The sequence below is a fragment of the Sceloporus undulatus genome, chromosome 3 (genome assembly GCF_019175285.1).
Source record: "Sceloporus undulatus isolate JIND9_A2432 ecotype Alabama chromosome 3, SceUnd_v1.1, whole genome shotgun sequence".
Lineage (NCBI taxonomy): Eukaryota > Metazoa > Chordata > Lepidosauria > Squamata > Phrynosomatidae > Sceloporus > Sceloporus undulatus.
In genome coordinates, this window is record NC_056524.1 from 167972787 (window position 1) to 167995714 (window position 22928).

The 22928-nt window shown below is 41.2% G+C and overlaps 1 protein-coding gene across 4 annotated transcripts in view; it reads right to left on the minus strand.

Annotated features, from left to right (window-relative positions):
• CTNNA3 (catenin alpha 3) overlaps positions 1–22928 on the minus strand; it is a 1027502-nt gene that overhangs the window by 363279 nt on the left and 641295 nt on the right. For 3 of the 4 annotated variants that reach the window (XM_042459352.1, XM_042459355.1, XM_042459354.1), the window contains exon 10: positions 10440–10532. The exons of the other annotated variant lie outside the window; for it this stretch is intronic. In XM_042459352.1, coding sequence (XP_042315286.1) covers positions 10440–10532 — 93 coding nt within the window. The remainder of the gene's footprint in view (positions 1–10439; positions 10533–22928) is intronic. 4 annotated transcript variants of the gene reach the window in all.

Here is a 22928-nt window from a genome sequence, read left to right on the forward strand (position 1 = left end):
ACACCTACAAGTCCTATATTTTCTGTGTTTTAATTCCCTTGATAACTTTGCCTTTCCCTTGTTATTTGAATGCCTAAACTCAACTGAAGTTTTTAAGTTATTGCTCAACTTGAGTTCTCCACTTTTGAAGTGCAATCTGCCCACTTCTGGCACTAGATATAGATGAAGCCTTGCAAGGGTAATGTATCACTTCCAAAAAGCTTTCCACTATGCTTTGTTTAAATTGGCATTAATTGATAAAAATACAAAAGAGGTTCAGATATACCCCAAATGCGTCATTCTCCCATTCCTGTACATAAAATAGGTTGTCTTCCAATAATGGCATTTGGAGGATATTATAAATAGATAGTATCAGACCTTTAGTTGAAGTAACAGAAGCTTCTATAAAGGTTTCAAAAGATGTGTGTGGGTGCTTGGCTGCCTGTTTGATTTGAGTCTGGCTAAGAAAGTGGTACTGATGAAGAGACAGTCTTCTTCTTTTCCACTGCAGCTAACAGAGCAGCAGGTAGTACTCGGGAAAATGTGCTGACTTCCTACTATCCCTTCTCAGGAGTGAATTTCCACCCACCATGTACTAGTTAAGAGAAATGTCACCAGATTCACCAATGACAGTAGGTTGAACTTTACCCAATACGTAATGAATAAATGGCAGTAACACCTCCCTCAAGTTAACATGGAAAATTTATTAACAAGAGCAGGCAAGGTAATTTTGGCATCACAGCCCTCCATCCTGGGGCAATGAAAAGAAGGGGGGAGACACTTGGGAAGGCAGAACTTTCTTCTGTTTAAGGCAGTTCTCTGTTTTAAGGTTTTGTATCAGTATTTCAGAGGGAAGAACTGGAAAAACCATAACTGAGTATTTCTCGCCTAAGAAAACCCTATGAAATTCATGAGGTCACCATAACTTAATGGGCAACTTGAAGATACATATGCCCACACACACCAGTTCTAAATCTGTTCTCTAGAATTCGAGAGGAACAGTGTAAACATGTTAATGTGGGAGGTGGGGAGGGGTGTTTCATTTTTTGATTATGTTGTTTTGGCTTTGGTTTTAGATCTTGGGTTTGCTCTCCCCTACATATTGTATATTCTCATAGATACAAGTAAGTTTAGAGCAGGATGAACTGCATTCTGTCAGACTGAATCCTCTTCCTCTTTCCTTTTATCGTTCTTTCTCTTACTATACTATAATATTCAGCACTGCTTACTAGTGACTTCCTGGTTCTAGGAATACAGTGCTTTCTAGTCATTTCAACTTGATTGTTCAGATAAGATTTCTAAAGAAAGAGAGGTGGAAGCAAGGTTGTTCACTTTCAGATATGGTTCCAATATCCTACCTCCCTGATTGCTCTGTAGCATCTGCTAACCACTGGGTTCCTTCAATCAGCAAACCAGGAGCAAATATGGGGGAAGGACAGGTGGAGACATGCTCATCTGTGTTTCTGTAGATAACAGATGATTGCTGTTTTGTGTGTCAGCATTTTAGTCAATGTTGGCTGGACCTAGAGTCCTTTCACGCACACAACACAGCACAGACTGTATGATTCCACTTTGTCATGATTCCATCCAATGGATTCCTGGGATTTGTATGAAAATATTATGCAAGATAGCTCCAGTACCACACCTAACTACAAATCCCAGGATTCTGTAGATGTCACTGGGTATGTGGCCCTGCTAGGGTACTGAGCTCCCAAATGAGAATATATAGGTTCTGAACATGACATGCAACCATGGCTGGCTAGAAGTGTTTTCCTCTTTTTGAATGACACTAGTGTACACACAAAACTAAAATGTATCTTTCTGAAGAAAGTGCACAGATACACCTTAGTTAATAGGGAAATGCATAGAAATGTAATATATTAAGAAAGTAGTTACCAAAATATAAAAATATGAAGGTGAAGTCCTACAACCTATATACTGTATACTAAACTCAATGAGAGAATGCTAGGGAGATTCTAAAAAATGCAATGAATATGAAATTCACAGATTTTTACATCCTTGCTCAAAATTTTCTTCCAAAACTGACAAGTCTATCACTTTCCTTTTCTTCCATTCCACTTTTTGTTTTAAGCTCAAATTCTCTCCATCCTGTTCATAAAGACGTTTGTAAATTCTTGCAAGGTATTTTAAAATAGAATTCTCACTCAGTGATTTTGTACGCAGGCTCACCATAAGTGGCTTTAAGCATATGCTGAAGCTGCGTGGCAATCAAACAAATGGCATGCATGCCTATGGCGTGCACACTGCACCACACCATAAGCACACACCCTATTGTTTGCAATGGGCACACAAGCATACATGGGATTTTCCTTATGCGGGCGGGTCCAGAACGGATTCCCCATGTAAAGGAAGGGCCCACTGTATCAGGAAATCCATACATCTCCCATAGCTGGTCATTCTATCTGAAACTTGGTACACAAGCAGAATTGCAACCTTTCCAGGTCATGTTCATGCTCCTAAGCACCATATGTGTATTGTGTGGACACAGGGGACTGAGACTGGGAAGCATTAAAGTAGGACTGGGCAATTGGGGAAGGCTTGGGGCCATATTCAGACCCCTACTACAACTATGGCAAAGAAAATCAATTTTGACTCTCCCTGCAGATGGTATGTGAGCCTTTTGTCATGTTTTTAGCTACCTGGACCATTTTTTTTAACAATAGGAAGTGAGTGGATGCCGTTTCCTGTTCATTTCTGTTTCAAAAAAGTAATCTCCTGGGACTAAATTGGCTCAGGGAGACCTAAACATGGAAAGAATGCCCACACATCTGCTAGAGGACATTTGGGGGAATTCAGTGATAAGAAAATTTGCCCAGGGCCATAAAAACAGCCCTGGAGTCAAATGTAGCCCATACATTGCATTCTGCCTAAATCATTTCTAAAACAACTCCTGGCAGAGGAATGATGTAACAAATCCTGGTACTCTGAACTGCAGCTGGGTTATGGTAAAGTTGTTCAGTAAAAATGTTCCAGCTCCATCACATGCTTCTGCAGCATGGTATCAAATCATTCTTTGCATTTATTGGCTATTTTAGGACTGTTCTTATTGCCACTTGTTCACAATAAATATGGTTCTATTTATACAGAAGTCATCTAGGACATTTGCAAAGTAGGTTCATAATATTCTGAAAAGACAAAGTCTGCTTCTTTAAATTATTGTGGTTGGTGTTTTAATACTCACATATTATTAGAACATAGTGTTACGAATAATTACAACATAAGGTCTCACAAGCAGGGAGACAGGATCACATTAAGAAAAGAATTACCATACACAAGTGTGCCACGTCTTTGTGTTTTCATAAAACTAGAGCAGATCTAAGGATAAAACCAGATGGTGGTACCAATCTTTGTATATTGTTAAAAAGGAATTGTTTATGCACACCAGGATGAGGACCATAATTCCACATCACTGGCAGCATTTTAGTACAGCCCTTCACTTTTCTCTTAAACTAAGCCTCATACTCCCTGTGACTCTCATGTAGGGATGGAAAGAATATTAATAATAATCATTTCCATACAAAATGGAAATCAAAAATGGGTTTACCAACATTCAAGAAACCCTATCCCAGGGTTAATAATAGACTAGTAAGAATCTTGTGTAATTTTCTCCTAGTGTTCTAAATCCCAACGTGTTGCAGAGGAATTATTTTGCAGAGAAAAACATGTGGGGACATGCATACATGCACACACAGATATGTTTGCTACAGATAAAATGTATTTCCTGGACAGAAAATATGCTTTTTGTGCAGGAAAACAGCTTTTGTACACAAATATTGCCTCTCCACTGAATAATTCTTCTAAATTGCTTTGGGATGTTTAAATATAGGGAGAATACTATGAAAGAATATTAATTTTTGTCCATCAGCAAAGAGGAAACTACAGTCAAAGATTTCCATCACTACTCTCAAGCAAAAGGGTATATCATTGTCATTTTCCTTAGCCAAGCAGTTTCTGGTGTCTCTCTATTCAGACGACACATGCCCCAAACCTTGGTTCTGGTGCAAAGAGACCAGACAACATCAGACACGCTCCACACCAGAAACAAGGGTAAAAAGCCTTAAACTGCATCTAAGAAGCTTACCTGTTATTCCTGATCTTCCAGGGACATCTGGAGCCCTTCATTCCTATGTCACAGTGGCTGTCTGCATGGGTGTCCCACTGAGCCAACCTGATCATCTCCATCGCTATGGTCTGCTCATTCTGAGGTCATTGGGAACTCATTCTGACCTCAGAAACAAGAGAACAGTGGTCAGGGTGACCAGATGTCATCACCACAGTGGAGGACAATGCAACTCAAAATGGAGGCCATTCAAGATAAAAGTAGGTCATTCCCAAATAAAAGCTAAAAACACTCATATAAATACAAATTCATGCTTTTGAGTTCTGCTCAAAATGGAGGATGTTTTGGAAGTCCTCCTGGACAGAAGGCTGAAATGTAGGACATTTCTGGGGAAAGGAGGATATCTGGTCACCCTGCCAGTGGTGCTGGGAGACACCTCAGTAGGATGCCCATGGACACAGCCACTACAGTGCAGGAATGGAGGGCCAGGTATTGAGGGAAGGGCAACTATGAGGCCTGGAGTATCCTGGCCCATACAGACACAGCCTCAGATTCTTGGGGATTTCAAAAATCTCTGGTCAGGGACATATCAGCTGGGGAGCCAGATGTGAATGACTAAATTCATCTGCCTATTCCAGGTCTTCATTTGATCCTTCCATTGCCATTAAATAGAGTAGTGCAATATAGTAGTTTTTCACTGGAGCAGGGTCTCGTAGGGTCAAAGTCCTGGGACTGTTTTATTAGCTGGGTGAATGATATCATTTCCCACTATTGGCACTACTTCCAGGTCCTCTGTTTCCTCTGGACAAAGCTGCAAGTCTCACTAGAGTTGAAATCAAAATAGACCTTATTCCCATTTTAAGACACAATACAGCATTTCACTTCATCTCGAAAGGGCACTTAAGAACCATTAGCTTTGCAAGAGACTTGTTCCTGGTGGAGATGAAAATTGGCTTGTTGATATGGGTCACAGCAAGTGGGTTGTCATTTTTAGACTCTTTTAGTAAAGCCTGACTGCATACATTGTCATGAAAAGCGCCTTCACTTCAAAAGTGACCACCATTGTACAAACAGTATGAGTAGCAGCAACCCAACCATGACCTATTCTGAGGCATACAATTTTCCTAGGTTTCTGAAGTAGTTTTCCAATTTGCCTGGGAGGCTTCGGATAGGGCCAGGCACTACCATGGTTCAGGGTTGCAGCTGATAAAATGTACTTCTTGGGAAAGTGTCCATAAAAGATGGCATGCATTTTAAAACTGCATAAAGATATGTTTTAGTCCTGGCAATTGGGAACACGTGCATTGTATGTACAATGATTATAAAATATACACATTTAATACACTCAAACATCAAACTGTTGAATCCTATCCCCCGCTCCCGCAACCAAACCCCAAACTGCACAGAAATGCAAGGAGATGGGACATAAGGGTGGGGAAAGTGGGAGTCCATGGGTATCCACACACACACACACACACACACACACACACACACACACATCCATCAGAAAGGTGTCTCAATGGTTCAGCAAGCCTTTTCAAAACCATTGGCCCTGAGGATGATGAATATCCCTTAAGCTCCATTGAAGCCAGCAAAGTATCCTGGGCCACCAATGGCTGCAGAGGGGAGGGAGCACAAATCAGCACACCCTAGAATACAGAAGATGCTTTTATATCCTTGGAAGCGTAAGTGCATATGTTGCCACTCTAAGGTCATTTCTTGAAATTCAATCCCACATTGGGGCCAAGGAAATAAAGCACATGGGTTCCATCATACTCCCACTTCATTAAAGAAAACCCTAGTGCAGATTTTGGTAACAGAAGCACTGTTTTTTATCCTGTAGTGGATCCAAGGCTATAATTTCATGTAAATTCACTGGGGAGTAAGTTCCATTGAATTCTGAGCAACCTGTGTTCAGGGATAAAACAGCGAGCAGTTTATTCCAACACACCTACTCTGCTATACCAGGAAGGATGACCAATTTGGTTTTAACAGCAAGGTTGCATAGATAGTGGAGTGGGATTAACTCTTCCCACATGAAATCTGGATTTCCCTGTCACATGAACAGTTTCTTTAAGGGAAGGAGTACAGTTGCAACAGCTATGCCAACATGAAAGCTAAGAGCTCTGAACTCCAAAATCTTACAACTATTTCTTTAACTAGTACCTTTGTTCACTTTTTTATATATTTCTGACTTAAAATGTTGAGACCCACATATATTGAAAAATTATTAAACTGTATCTGATCATCAGACAGGAAAGAGGGGCTCAGGGTATTTTCATTTAATAAGGTTGTATCTAGGCAGCACACACTCAGAATATGTTACTGACAACGACTAATGTGCTTTCATAGAAAAGAAGCATAGCAAGGATTTTCATTTTCAAGGATTTTTTTTCAAGGGGAAGAGAAGAAAATGTGATAAGGAAACTGATTCTAAAGTAGGCACTACTATTGGCTGGTTATTTCAGTTTCATATGTAAATTTCAGTCCCCATCCCCTAGCAGGTTTTCCTTTCACAACACCTTTGGTTCTTGTTTCAACAGTCTCCAAACATCTTTTCCTTATGAAGAAACCAGAGCCTTTCAGGTTCTCCCTCTTCCTGAGGAAGAAATTGAACCATATACCACATGATGTGGGTCAACGGCACAGACAGCGATTTGCTCTGCCACCAGAGAGAGAGAGAGAATGCACATGCAAATACACACACACAACACAACACACTGTACAAAGAGGGGGAGGAAATCCAGTGCCATCATCTCTGTCCCCTCCCTGCTACAGGAAGGGGAAGAAGAGAAGAAGAGGGGAGATGGAAAAGATGAAGATGTGGCTGGCTTCAGTGTTCTCTGCACATTGTTGGAGGAGGAGGAAGGGGCAGAATGCTACAGTTAGATTATTTTTCAAATATCTGGCTCTGAGGAGACCACAGGACCAGGATACGATGGGAGGGGAGAGTAAGAAAAGAGGACATTTTGGTCTAGGATTATTGCAAGCTAAGTGGTAAATGGGCATAACAACTGGGTTCATGGGAAATATGCACATAAGCTCTCTCCAAAGAAGGACTTGAACACATTTGCAGTTAACATGTGTATTCTTCAAGAGGCCACAGAGAATGTGTATTGCTCTACAACATTGTGTACATGCCCCAGGCAGTATGTGTAATTTCTGACAGGCCTTCAGAAATGTGCATGCCTGAGCAGTAGTTTGTAAATTCTCCAGGAATGCATGATCTCCAACACGTCTTGGGGAATTAGCATACCTTGACCTTCTTAGCATATATTTTGTATAAGATCCACTCAAGATGTACAGTCCAAGAAACATGGCCTTCATATTGTCTCCTGTCCAGTGGTGAGCAACATACTGTCAACAGAGCACTGTGGACATGTGCCCCATCTAAATTTATGTAAACTATGGCATGCCCTCTTGTCAGTCACGTTTGCACCTTATTACAAAAAATATTTTATTTATTTATTACTACTATGAGCACAGAAAACGTACACTTTGAATTTTCAAAACATAGTTGTACTAAAAAAAAACCACTAATCTCAAAATAATGCATGCATTTACTAATGGGGGTGAATACAAAACCAAAAAGCATTAATTTTTTTTCAATAGATGCACTCAGTTTATGAAACTGTACAGTATTTTATAGGTGGATGGCAAAGTTGAAAATGGAACAAAATTTTTGGCCAGCCAGAAATGCAGAAAAGACATAATGTAAGCTTTCGAAGCAGCAAAAGCTTGCATGATGTATTTTCTGCATTTGGGTTGCTTAATAAAGGTATCACTAGCAAAAAGAGGCACATAATTTTAAAGTGTCAACAAAAGTCACAAGGTGAATATTTTTAAGGCAGGGTGGTTTTCAAGCTATTTTGCTATTTGAAAGGAAGGATAAATTGGTGCCTCTCAGCAATTCAACATTATAGAAGCTGGTGCAGTGATAGCTGAGGATTATTTCAAAATGGGCAACAGAATGGTATCCTCCATCATATCTAAGGACAGCAAGGCTGTTGATTGGGCAGGATCCAATCAGCTATACGTTTCAACATCAGTGCTGTCCAACATATATTGCCTGACGTGACTGCTTCAGTTTGCCTACTGAGTCTTCTTTATCCCTTTGGAACCAAAAGTATTTTGGATTTTTTCAGATTTTGGAATATTTGCATACACACAATGATATATCTTGGAAATGGGGCCCAAAACTAAGCATGTCATTCATTTATGTTTGCATATACCTTATACCTACAACCCGAACGTAATTTTATACATAATATTTCTAATGATTTTGTAATAATAATAATAATAATAACAATAATACGTTTTATTTATAGACCGCGATTCCACAATTATCATAGCGGTGTACAGTAAAAATTGCAATACAATACAATATAGAATACAAGGTGACAGTTAAAGGAGGGAGAAGTCTCGTTCTTCAGGCAATCCCTGATGGAGCTGGGTCTGCCTGATCGCTCCCTCTGAGGCCAAGATGACAGTTAAGGAGTACATGAAACAAAGTTGGTCGAGAGCAAACTGCCCATACGTGCCTCACCCCTAGCATTTGACAAGGGTATCAAAATGGCAGCACCCCGTATACATGGGTGCCACCATTTGACACGACGGACACATAGCATCTGCACATCACACCCCTTGTGACATCATTGCAGCATCACAATGGCGCCGCAGAAAGAACCAGCTTTTTGCAGGTTCTTTTTGCCGTGCGAGGAAGCCACGTGGTTTGTCCACTGCGGCTTCCTCACACGTCAAAACAAGGCGCCGGCAGACCGTCCTTTTTGGACAGTCTGTACCCCATCTTGGATAAGGGATACTCAACCTGTAGAGCCAACCCTGCTTTAAAGGGCTGTGCTTTCCAATCACTACAGAAAACATTGCAGTATAGGCTCACCATAAATTGAAAATGACTTGAAGGCACACAACAACAACAGCAATGAAGTGAATAGAAGGTGACATTCAGCTTAAACTGGAATGAACTTTTAAATATTTCAGGGTAAACAATTTATTTACATTCAAAAGCCAGGGGAAAAAAGTATCTATACACTGGTTGTATGACCTGAGGGCACACAGGTCATTGTCTTTAACTGCTATTCCCCAGCTCTACTCAGACTAGGCAGCTAATGAATGTATGGATGTAAATCCTCAGACTGAATTACTTGTCATGTCTCCATCGGGTTTCTTGCAACACCCAAGGTTAACTCCTCTTTAAAATACAAATATGCACATGCATATTCACCACCACCACCACCATCTAACATATTCTTACCAGACAAAATAAAATAGATATTTCTTTTAAAATAATAATATTGTATTATTTGGCCTGTGCTAATTCTTCTCTTGAAAACAGTCATTTCTCACACCTGCATACTCTCCAACTGGCAAAGTTTTGCAATTAATTCTCTGCCATCCACTTTGTCAACTAATTTTAAAATAGCCTGCTTTCTTTTATCCTCTCCATTTCCCCCCTTTGTTCTCATCTTATCTCAATCCTATAAACTGAGTTCAAAGTATTAGTTTGCATCCAGTTAACTCAGCAGGAGAGAGAGGAAAAGAGGAGACAGAATCTTTCCCTTCCTAGAAGATGCAGGCAAAACAAACTGTTGCTCAGCCTCTCCTAGCTTATGTCTTCTTCCTCCTTTGCAACCTTTGTCATCTTGAACACACTCTGATGTGGCATGGCCACAAGTGTCCCGGTTTTCATCAGTGAAAATTTTGGACGATATGCTGCTATGTAATCTTTCTTCTGGATATCTGGCAGACTAGGTTTTTATGTCCTTTAGCAAGAGGGTTCAGTGTAAAAGAGTAATATGATATCAAGAGAAACCCTTTGGCAAGTGAGTTCAGGACCTGTGTGCAGCAGTGTAAAGTAGCCTGCTTTGAGTGACTTCATGACTGAGAAAGCAGCAAATGTATTTAAATGGTATTTAAAGATATTTTAAAACATTGCTGATAACAGGTAAGAAGACTTAAGACAGAAACAACCATTTGGGTGCTGCTTCATGCAACAAAGTATCACAAGCTAGCATTCAAGAGATCACTTGCCTTAAAAGTTCAGAACTGACAGAGCAAGGAGTTATTTACAAAGTGTCATCCTCCAAATCTTTTTTTTTAATGGAATGACAATGGACAAATAACACAAAATAACAACACAGCAAGAGGCAGCTATGTAAACTGTAAGACACACCATTCTGGGCATGTTTCTGATGTTTGCAAATGCTAATAACAAAACCATAACAAATGCTGGATATATTTCTCTTCACATTGCAAAGCTGGCGGACATTTTTTCAACAAGTTATACAAAATGAAAATTATTGTGTGCATACTGAAGAAAAAACTTTTTGTGTGTATGTATGGAACAGAACAGTTATACCTGTGGGCACAAAGTTTCCATCTGACTGGCAGCTGTTTGGACAATTTTAATTCCTTCCTCATTTGTTGATACTGAGCAAGCAAGATTAGCCACCTAGAGGGGAGAAAAATAAAAGTGATGGTAATTCTTCCCAGTACAGATCCATGATCCATGAAACTGTTTCAGAATGTTATTTTCATGACTAATCATCCTTTACTTGAATAAGGTTTTCACTGCCCTTTAATTTCAGACAGTGTCCTCTAGGTATTTTATAACAGCCATATGCTAACAAAATGCAGATTCTGCAGCTGAGGTCAACAGGAAATTGAAGGTGGCTGGCAGATTAATACTTATTCTACTGAGAAACATTTGATGCCAATTATTACTGCAAAGGTATTCTGTATTGACAGAAGAACCCAACATAGGAGAAAGCTGCTTTTTGATAAATAATCAAAATGATTCTAACAGTGATTAGCTCTTTCCAGAGTAGCCACACAGAGCCTTTGAGGATCTTTCATTTAATCAAAAGGTGCAGATTGTGACCTATTGAAATAAACACTGTGATACAGAGTGGCTTGATACATTTTGTTATATACTTTGAGGTTTTTCTTAAACTCCCGGGCATTTGTATCAATTTAGTACATGTTATCTTTATTTTGATTAATTTAGTGGTTAAATGCCTGTACTGCAGCCATTCACTCGAAACCACAAGGTTGCGAGTTCAAGACCAGCAAAAGGGCCCAAGCTCGACTCAGGCTCGCATCCTTCCGAGGTCGCTAAAATGAGTACCCAGACTGTGGGGGGCAAATTAGCTTACTTGCTAATTAGCTTACTTGCTGTTCACCGCTATGATCTTTGGAATAGCGGTATATAAATAAAACAAATTAAATTAAATTAATTCATCTTTGATTAAACCAGTAGATTAACCAGTAACAATTAACATTGTAATGAACAACATTATATTTTCAGGACATAACAGTCAAAACATAATACATAAGGAACATAGAAGTAGTTAACCTGGTTAATTACTAATGGTTAAGAATAAGTGCTTAATGAGATTTAATGCTGCCTAGCTGCAGGGTGGCATTTGAGATCAGTTTCTCAACAAGTCTCCAGTCCTTTCTGGGAATCAACCCTGTAAAGATGCCAATCGTACAACTTCCTCTTGCTCAACAAAGTGTGATCAACAGTGCTCCTCTGCTTTTCAACAACGTTTGTAAAATCTAATTTGGGATGAACAACTTTTAATTTAAATTGATAATGTTATGCTGGAAAATCATAAGAGTTGTGCAGACCACCCCAAAGGGGCGGTCTGCAGACACCTCCATCTTTGCCACATTGGTGTCATGGAAACCTCACACTGTGGCCCCAATCTGGCCTTTCTTGCGGCGAAAAGAAGCCGCAAAAAGTGGCTCCTTTTTGCACCCTGGAAAGGGCGCCGTAGCCACAGCAGCACAGCTTTATGGTGTTCCTTTGGTGCTGCGTCATCTAAACACAGTGGTCTAGAAAGCTTATATGTAATAAGAATAATTGTCTGCTCTGGTCCTGGAGAAGACTCTGGGGAGATTAGAATCCCAGCAAGACAAATGTCCAATTGGTGGCATTCTTTTAGGTGCAGGAAATGAGTGCACACTCCAGCTTTATCCTGGAAGGGTTTACAATCATCCTAAAAGAGCAGGTCTGTAGTCTGAATGACTTTGAGCCTATTTTGTCACTGCAAGCTAAAGTTGGTCTCAATTATATAAGCTACTTTGGTTCAGCTTTAACTAGAGAAGCAGCTATAACAGTTCATAGACCATGTCTGCACCTGCCAAATAAACCAGCATCCCCCACCCCCCCAACCTTCTCACTGGGAACAACATATGATCCAAACCCGGGGTCTGGCATGAACAAAGAAAATGACACTGAACTTTGGATATACCACTCTTAACACATAATAAAATAAGTGCCTGTTTGCTCCAGATATTCCTAGATGATCTGCAACTCTCCAATCCAAAGCTCTAATCCGATCCTAAATGACACCCAATTTGGAATATATCACTCTTAACATATATTAAAATAACTCCCTGTTTGCTCCAGATCTTCCTAGATGATCTGGAGCTCTCCAATCCAATCCTGAACAGCTGTTTAAAGTGCATCCCACTGTGCCATCCAGTGCATCTGCTGCCACCGTGGGTCACTTGTTCTGGTCAGAATGAGGCGCCCAGCCATGTGATTACTACAAAGGTGGGCATGCCCAACAGCATAGTAGGATACACATAGGAACAGCTGCCCGGTGTCATAACGGAGGGCCTGAGATAATGGGGGAGGTCAGGGCAGCTCTGGAGCTAGAATATTCTGGGATGACCCTGGAATATTCTGGCCAATGCTGAAAGGACCATACACAGAATGATTAGGAAGTTTATCCTCAGTGATCTCTCTCTCTCTCTCTCTCTCTCTCTCTATCTATCTATCTATCTATCTATCTATCTATCTCTGGTTTAGTCTAATTACACACACACACACACACACACACACCTTTGAAAACAGTTGAAAATTGCAATTCATCCAAAATGTGGTTGTCAGGTACTGGTTACTTATCTGTTTATCAACTGAATTTGAGCTCCAGATGCAGCCCTGTCAAGCCTTAAATAACTTAAGTTCCAGATTTTAGAAGGAATGGGCCTGCTTGTACCATCCCATAAGCTCAGATATTGGGACGGAGGAGATCTGACTTATCCTACCATTAGGGAAAGGGCATTGGATGATGCTACAAGGAATTCCTCTCATCCAGGGCATATACTAAGTACCAATTTTATTGGCATTTCAGTGGCAAGAAGAGAGGCATCTAATTTGCCCATTTATGAGTGTTAGATTGCTGTTGCAGTCATTCTCAGGGTCTCCAGACTCTTTATGTAGCATTTGCAGGGAACTGGTAGGATTAAAATGGGGAAAAAGGCAGGAGAATCTGCTTTTGCCAATCCAGATGTCAACATCTGGATCCAGTCCTATTAACTTATGGCTGCTATTTTAATCTATAAAACTCTTTTTCTTACATTGCCTTGCAGTCTCCCCCAACTTTGACAGCCCTAAATATTACGGAGTTTTGCAACTGAATAAAATAACTGTTGTATTTCCAAGTGTGAACAGCTGGATGCAAGCACAGAATAGTAAAGAATGCTTTTATATTCCTTCAATGTTGTGCCTTCCTTTAGTTTGAAAAATCTTTGTCTCTAGGAAGTCTGTCGACTTCTGTTGTACAAAATCCTTTTAGCTTATCAAAAACTGTTAAGATAATTTGCTGGAGAGGGAGAAGAAAGGAATGCTAACAATGCACCAAATCTGCCAAAATGTAATTACAGCTTCAGAACCGCAACAGTTCAGATTGCTAGCATCTTTAATTATTGTTGAATTTTGAAATAATATCTCATGCATAATCATTCCCCTCTATCGTTAATGATCCCATTAGGGATACAATCAAGAGGTAAAGAGCTCAATTACTTGCCCATGCAAGATTTGGTATATAGAGACACGAAAAAAGTATTGTGAGATCCCTGACATATTTTGAAATTTGTTGCATGCTACTTGCTGAATATTGTTCTATGTTATAATCTGAAGATCAGAAATCTTCTATAAAAAAGTAGTGCATTGTTTTAATTATATTAGATGATTTCTGCTCACTGAATACAAGATAAAGGTCTCCATAAAACTAGTTTGGTAAAAGTTGTGCTACTGCCAAGAGCAAGTTGGATGATTTTAAATTAGAGAGCTAATGAAAAACATTCAGATATACATCAAATAAAATTAGAGAAAATTTCCAAGAAAAAAATAGTGATGACTGAAGGGTCACCACCAATGTTTTTAGCAAGTAGTAGCAGAAGGGATTACAGTCATCCCTCCATATTTGCAGATGTTGCAGATTTGATTATTCTTCACAGATTTCCCATTAATATGTTCACTCTCTAGGACCGGTCTAAGGTCCTCCAAGTGCACTCCCTTGTGATCAACTTTAACTAAAAGTTGGACTGAAAGACCATTGGTAGCTACCTCCAGGCCATTCTATGGTCAGTGTAGGTTGGACATTTACCACAGAGTTGTACTGGAGGACCTAGAGATTCCAGAAGGTGTCCTCAAGTAAAACAGGTGTTTGTTATTTGCAGTTTTTCCATATTCACGGGGGTCTTGCTCCCCAACCGAGCAAATATGGAGGGACAACTGTAATTGCATGAACTGAAGGAAGCTAAGACCCATATACTACGGGCACTTTGTGGTGTGGGGTGGAGATACAGGTTAGGAACTGCGCACCAACCACACAGTCCCTAACCTTAGTATGGATGGCAGCATACTAAGGGCGGTGTCCTGTGTACATGGGCACCGCCATTGTGACGTAAGCACTATGCAGCGACTGCACTCGCAATGTCACTCCAGCATCAAAAGAATGCATTTTTCTGGGTTCCTTTTACTCCAGAGGAAAGCCATGTGGTTTTGGCGGTGCAGCTTCCCTCCGGAGGGAAATAGTCCTGGGGCCTATGTAAAATACTTTCAAAACAAAATAAATAGTGGTATAGAGGCTATATATTGGACTCCAGAATTAGAGGAAGCATGCCTCCCAATAGTAGTTTCCAGAAAGTTTAAATCTGTGAGTGTTGTTTTCTGATTCTTTTTTATTTTTTTAAACTTTCAGTTTTTCTTTAAACTTCTGGAAGAGTTGTTCATCCCAGATACATGATTGACAAATTTTGACAATTCTTCAAGAATAAACTGAGGTGAAATTCTCCCCATCTGTACAGACTAAATTCAGTCGGCATGGCTGTTCCACAATGGAAAGGACCATATGTTGCTATTGCTACATATATGGTTTCAGATAATAGTCTCTTGGTGGTGGAAAGCCGGGGAGAGGTAGAAATCCTCATTCAGCATTAACATAGTGCATACACAAGAATTCAAAGCAGCAGTCAAAGGCCCTTGATATGTTGGATATTGGCTATAAACTGGTTCTACCCAAATGTGATAAAAAAAAATCATTTCCCATTTCTTCAATCCCAAATATGAAGTAATTTATGAATCTGGACTAAACTCAGAGACTAGATTCCAACACCAGGGCTGCATCAACACTGCATAAGTATTCAGTTTAACACCACTTTAGCTTTGCCTGGCTCAATGCTATGGAATTCTAGGATTTGTAATTTTGTGAGATATTTAGTCTTCTCTGTCAGAGAGCTCTTATGCCACAACAAGCTATAAATCCCAGGTTTCCATAGAATAAAACCATATAATTAAAGTGGTGTCAAACTGCATTGATTCAGCAGTGTGGCAGCAGCCTTAGAGAATTCTGAACCACTATCGGAGAATGGTGGTAAAATCATTGGTGCACTGGTGCATGTAGTGCACCTCCAATGGCAAATTCCAGCAGCTGTCCATGGGTGCTACTTCCCAAAATGGCAGTCTGTGCAGATGAAGCAAAACAAGTGATATAAAGAACAGATAGGCTCTAGAAATCTTCCCAGTGGCTGAATTGTTCAGGGTTACCCCATGTAAAGTATGTTTAGTCGCAACTGGAGTGTGAAATCTAGATCCATTTGGTTTTATTAGATGTCTCCTTAAACAGATTTTTCTAGGCATCCTATGAATCATAATATCAGACAAAACAAAAAAAAGCCAACATTATTTTAAAGAAAATTAGATGCACAAATCAATTTACTAGCACAGTAGCTAATATACAAATGACAGAAGTTAAAACGCAGGAAGCAAAAAGTAACAGCTAAAACCACAAAAAATAACAACATACGTGATATTCCGTACTTAGACATCAACCAGATATGAACTATGTGTTTTGGAATCATCATAGAAAGACCTTAAAAGACTTGGGAATCATTTTTTTTAAAAAAAAAACTTACATGATACCAAAAAAAAAACCCAAATTGGGCCAAACAGATGGCCCTAAAGGAGCAGCTTGATGGTCACGCCTTTGAATGCAAGGTAGGGGCCATGGCAACCGCATGCCACACCCCAACCTGGCTGTTTGCCGGCACAAAAAGAAGCGGCAAAAAGACGTTCCTATTTTGTGCTGGCAAACCGCCTTTTCGTTCTCTCCACCGTCACAGCTTTGTGGCACTCATGCAGAATGTGCCATCTAAATGCTGTGCCGTAGAAGCACTGCAAAGCTGCCCACCATGCAGTCAGGCAGACAGAAGCATGGCAGCTTCCCCAGCTTTGGGGCATGTGTCATTTAAATGATTGCAACCCAAGCCATTGGGAAGGCCACACAAAGGGGCTGTCTGTTTTCTACCATTGTTAAAGTGAAAGAATGGACCAACGTTCCATAACTATGAGATTGCCACCACAAAAGTCATGGGCACCCATACCATACCTCCAATGAAAGGTCCCCCAGAGGCCTGTGTAAAGAATAAAAGGACCGATGGATATGTAAGGGAGTGGAGCTTTCCATTGAAAGTTTAAGTCTCGCAGAGTTTCATACACTAAAACCAGCCATTTGAACTGGGCCGAGAATGAAATAAATCGGAAGGCAGTAAGTAAGAAAGGATGGTGCAATGCAGTATTTCACACTATTTTAGTTCTCAAACTTTTTTCAACACTTGGAATTTCTTGCTGCATTTAGAGTTTCACAATTAAATCTTGCTGAAAGCAAGATTGAGATCCACAATAGCCGTGCTGTGCTTTGATCTTCAATTTTTCAAGCCAAACCGATATGACAGTATTTCAATAAATAAATGACTGATGTTTACCTGACTGATATTTGAACAGCTCAGTTTAGAAGATAAAGATGAGAATAGGTTATAAAGATAATATGTGATGGAACAATATACATGAAGTCATGAATTAAAAATCACAATTAAAAAGATTGCACCTTCCCCAGATTTTCTGCTGAAAATTAATCTCCTGAATTCCTGATTCCCCTAACCTGACTTCTGCAACCTGATTCCCTCCAGACAGAAGAAATGTAAGTAATCTTGACAGAATTGGGAGCACACTTACCAAATTTGCAGATGACACAAATTAGGGGAATAGCTAATACCCCAGAGGACAGGATTCAAAATGACCTGAATAGACTAGAAAGCTGGGCCAAAGCTAACAAAATGAAATTCAACATGAGAAATGTAAGGTATTGCACTTAGGGCGGAAAAAAAATGCACAGATATAGGATGGGTGACCCTGGCGAATGAAACTACGTGTGAAGGGATCTAGGAGTCCAAGTAGACCACAAGTGAACATGAGTCAACAGTGTGATGCGGCAGCTAAAAAGGCCAATGCTATTTTAGGCTGCATCAATAGAGGATGTGTCGTTCAAGAGAATAATAGTGCCACTGTATTCTGCTCTGGTCAGGCCCCACCTGGAATATTGTGTCCAGTTCTGGGCACCACATTCAAAAAGGACATTATGAAACTGGAGCGTGTCCAAAGGAGGGCAACAAAAAGGTGAAGGTCTGGAAACCATGCCCTATGAGGAACGACTTAGGGAGCTGGGGATGTTTAGCCTGGAGAAAAGAAGGTTAAGAGGTGATATATAGCCCTGTTTAAATATTTGAAGGGTGTCATATGAGGAGGGACAGTTTGTTTTCTGCTGCTCCGAGAACAGGACCCGGAACAATGGATGCAAGCTGCAGGAAAGAGATTCCACCTGAACATTAGGAGGAACTTCCTGACAGTAAGGGCTGTTCGACAGTGGAATCACTCCCTCGGCGGGTGATAGCGTCTCCTTCCTTAGAGGTCTTTAAGCAGAGGCTGGATGGCCATCTGTAAGGGATGCTTTGATTTGGATTTCCTGCATGTCAGGGGGTGACTGGATGGCCCTTGTGGTCTCTTCCAACTCTACGATTCTATGATTCTATGATTCTTTCTCAGGAGAAAGGATGTCTCATGTAGAAACCAGGAAAAGGGGAAAGGGGGGTTCATTTTTTTCCCACAGATAAAAAGGCACAAAACTCTAAAAGCAACAAAAAAAAGAGTGAACACTTTTGAAACATTTCCTCCTTGCATGAGAACGAGTGAAGATTTACATCCTTACTAGATAGGTTGGCTGCATTTCTCTATACTGATGGGAGCTGTAGTCCAATACATGTGGAGCATGGGTATAAATCCTCCACAATTCCACTGTGAATAAAACAAACATTCCTCCATAGTATACGTCCATGAGTCAAATATCCCGAAGTGTTGCCTTGGAATTATTCTGCATAGACAAACATATGTGTAGGAAAAAGGCTTCCTTGACAGGAAAAGCAATGGGGGAGAAACAGGTTTCTGAGCAAAACAAAAAAACCAACTCCCTTACATGTTTTTCTATGCACAATATTTCTTGGCAACACTTCAGGATGTTGAATACTGGGATAAAATTTTCTAGATTCCTGCTGGTCTATTATTCCTCCTATGGGGTTTCCTGACTTTGGAACTCGTTTTATTTGTTTTTGGCCTGGGAAAGTATGATATATATATATATATATATATCTATATATATATATCCATAATAATGTGGAAGGTTCCAAGCAGGGAGACTAAAAAGCAACCATCAGATATTTAATATTATGATTATATATATTATGTAGTGAGATAGATACATCAATGTAATGAGAAGAGAGAAATTATTCTAAGTATTTTAAATCTTAAATTTGAGACAACATATAATCTTACAAAACTGAAAATTGATATCCTATCAATACTTGGATTTTTAATATCAATACTTGGATTTTTTTTCTTTTTCCAATACTGACTATACAAATACTATATAGGCTACAAAAGTTCATATTTCAAATAATTTTGCTCTTCTTGAATTATGTCCAATGAGGACTTGTGCTCAGGATGGGTGGAGTGTACTACACTGTACAAATCAATGAGTAATATTACTTTTCTTTTTATATTCTTCTTCTTCTTTACAACCTTTTTCGCTTCTCTTATTTGGAAAAAAAACACAGCAAGAGACGAATGAAAGAGGTAAACAAGGGGAGTATGTCTCCACTGACATATGCTTCGGCTTAGTTTTAATTGTCATGGGAAATACCAAGGCTGATCAAAGGCTTCAGCAAAAAAAATGCATGGAAATGAGAAATGGAATCACACACATTTCCCCCAGAAGCCTTTCAAGACATAATAGACAAAGAAAGAAGAGATGGTGAAGTCGATTAATAACGCAAGACCTGTAAAGAGGCTAGAGCATTTAAATGAACAGGAATGCAAAACAGAAATTATTGCATGCTTATGAAGGTAGCAAAAGAAAAAAAGTTATTCCTCTGAATGCAGAGTGAGGCAGTCACCCAGGCAGCGAAGCGAGTACAGAAGTAAGGTGTTAAGAAGACCCATGTCTATATAGCTTGTCCTGTGACTCTAAGCTAATCTGGGGGCCTTAAGGTGGTGACAGAGGATGCCTTCCATCATCATTCAGTGAAAACCAGCTGATTTGTGTACATAAAGTGGGAGTTGATACCATTTTGTTCATCATCTTAGCCAGAAAAAATGTCCCAGGTTTAATTGTGGCTATATATGAACACAACACTCTCCAGAAACATCCGAACTCATTGAGATTAGCTTTAGTGTTAGTTGATCTCAGTAATGATCAGCCATGTTGCTCCACAGTGATTCGTGCAATCAGTTTCATCCTTGCAACTACGGTCCCCTCCTTGGAAACGCACTACCAGCTGGCTGTGGAATAAAGTGCACAAAGAGTTGGCAGTGCTTGTTTGCATCATCTAGACCAGCTCACAATTAAACAACCTTGGGAATTAAAGGAATGTTCCAAAATCCAATGAAAAAATTAATATACATGTACCAAACACCAGTAAGAATCTCACTGATTTGAGTGGGAATTGTAACCATAACACATCCTTTAATTTGATATGACAAGGCTGTATTGAGCATAGGTTTCCAAATGGTGACTAAGGGTGACAAAACAGTATTGTAATGACATGTATTGACAGAATACTCAGGCTTTCTTGGGTTTATCATGGGGGAAATGGCATTACAAAAAAAAAACAACTACTGCCTTGTTCGTCTGATGTCTTTTTTCAAAACAATAATCACACTGCCAAATATTTAAAAATGGCCATCTTATTATTATTAACCTTTATTTATAATCACTGTAAATCTTGAAAATAATGAACCTTGCTGGATTCAGTGAACATACTATCGCACAAATCACTGCATTAAGAACACATATCTGATCAACATCCCCACTTAATAACTTCTCTTAATGTATTTTAGGGGAAAAGAAAGGAAGAAAACAACAGCAAAGAGGTCAATGCTCAAATAAGGCTGATAGATTTTCTCTCCATTATTAAAAATAATCTTTTATCCGATGAATATAAGAAACCTGTTGACTGACATGTCGTCCAACATGAAGACATCTAACACAATGCCCAATAAAATTCTTACTCAATGCATATATTTGTAGAATACACATTTGGGGCATGGTTAAAGAAGTAGACTATTTTGCCCATAGAACAATAGAATATTTGTTTCTTGACACAATTCAAAAGTGCTGGCTATGGTTTATAACTACCCTAACAGGTAGAGTAGTGAGGACTCAGGACAGAGCCTTCTCTGTGGCTTCTCCAAGACTAGAATTTTCTCCCATGAGATACTAGGTTCAGTGATAGTGAACCTTTTAGACACATGGGCGGGTTACAGACGGGCAGGGGAGGACGTCTTGGAGGTGTATTCAGCTGAATGCGGAGCCTCCAGACGGCCCGCTCCGGGGGCGTGCTTCAGGTGTTGGAGCTTCCACACGGGGGGCAGTGAAAGACGCCTCACCTGGGTCCGTTTCGGACCCGGAGTTTCCAAACCGCCGCCTCGGAGGCGCTGCAAAAAGAGAGGCAGCTTCCGCCTACGGGCGGCCCAAACAAACCGCGGCTTTTTTTCTTTTGCGGCTGGTGGATGCGCAGCTGCGCAGCTACAGCGCTAAGCAGCGGCAAAAGAAGCCTATGGGCGCATTTAAAGCGCCCAAGCCCCTTTAACTTTTCTCTCATCACGAGGCCATGGAGGCTGGCATCTATGTGCCAGGGAACCCCAGCATCAACATCACAGGCCAGCAGATCGGGCCCTGATACGGCTGACTGTGCCTACCCCATTCGGAAGTGGCTCATGACCCCCTTGAAGAGAAAGAGAAGAGAAAGCAGGGGAGACTGTGAGAATGCCCGGCAGATTTTTTTGACAAGGAGAATCTGAAGGGGCTCCTGTGCCATCATCTGTGATGTCGAGTGCATTGTTCTGTAATACCATAAGCACATGAATAAATGTATCCCATTATCCACAGTTTGAGTCTGCCTATCATTCCTGATCTGTGCTGTGGGCATGTTTTGCCACGTGCCTGAGGGCACACACAAAACACACACACACACAAAAGGTCTCCTGGCCCTGTTTTCCTGGGGCAAAAAGATACATCAGCTCCAACTGCCAATTGCCCCTTTGACAAGTATCATCCCCCTCAAATTCAAGCTTTCTAATGGCCATTTGAATGTATCAATGGGGCACCCAGAGGACATCTATGGGGGAGAGATTCAAAACTGTTCCTCTGAAAGCTTTCATTGGCCTAGGACCACCGTGGCCTAACGGCCCTGAGCTGCAGGTGCCCATATATACCTGTGCGCAACTGTGCAAGACCCCAGGACGGCGATCGACATGGCAGCGCCACGCAGGAGGGTCCCGTCCGAATCGCCTACTGGACCGATGAGGAGGTCGGGATCCTCCTGGACTCCCTGATGCCACAGGCAGCCGCTCGAAGGTGATGGCCAGCACGAACAAGCCCAACCGGGGGCATTTCTCCAGGCATCCCGTGCCCTCGAAGAGCGAGGGTTTCGAAGAAAGATGCATCAGTGCAGAGTAAAGTTTAAAACTCTGAAGGCCATCTTTCTTCGAAACCTCGAAGACTTCGGGGAGCACCCCCCAATTGACAGGCGGCCACCATTCTTGAGCGGCTGAAGGACCTGTGGATCAGGGGAGATCGGCCCACACAGAAGATCGCCGTCCTCCAGGTAAGTCAGAGCTCTTTGCCATGCCTCTCCTACCCTCCTTGACCCTTCCCTTGCTCTCCTCTCCTTCCTGCATGGTGCCAATGCCATCCCTCCTCTTCCCTTCTGCAGGCGTGCGGCCGAGGCGGAGCGGAGGGAGGGAGGGCACCCTGCCAGGTCGCCCTCTCCACCATCCGGGGACGAGGATGTCCCCGAGGGTGGGCCACAGCCAGGACCAGCTGCTGTGGCCCCTCGCAGCCAGAGCAGGCTCCTCTGGCGGCAGGTAGGTCCCCAGGGTGAGGGGTGGGGGTTGCTGCCTGCAGCCCCCACGACACTTGTGCCTCGTCTGCCATGCCAGCATGGTAACTTGGGCCTTTCCTTCCCTTTTGCAGGGCTTCATGTCCTTGCTGCTGCCGCTGGTCGCCAGGAAGAGGAGCCTGGGCCGAGCCGCCGCCTGCCAGGGGACCCAGGGCACTTGGCCCTTGATGCCAGTGCCCTGGATCGTGTCCTCCAAGCCCAGCAGCAAGGTAAGTGTAGAGGTGAACCCAGGGAAGGGAGTGGGGGCACCCAGAAACCC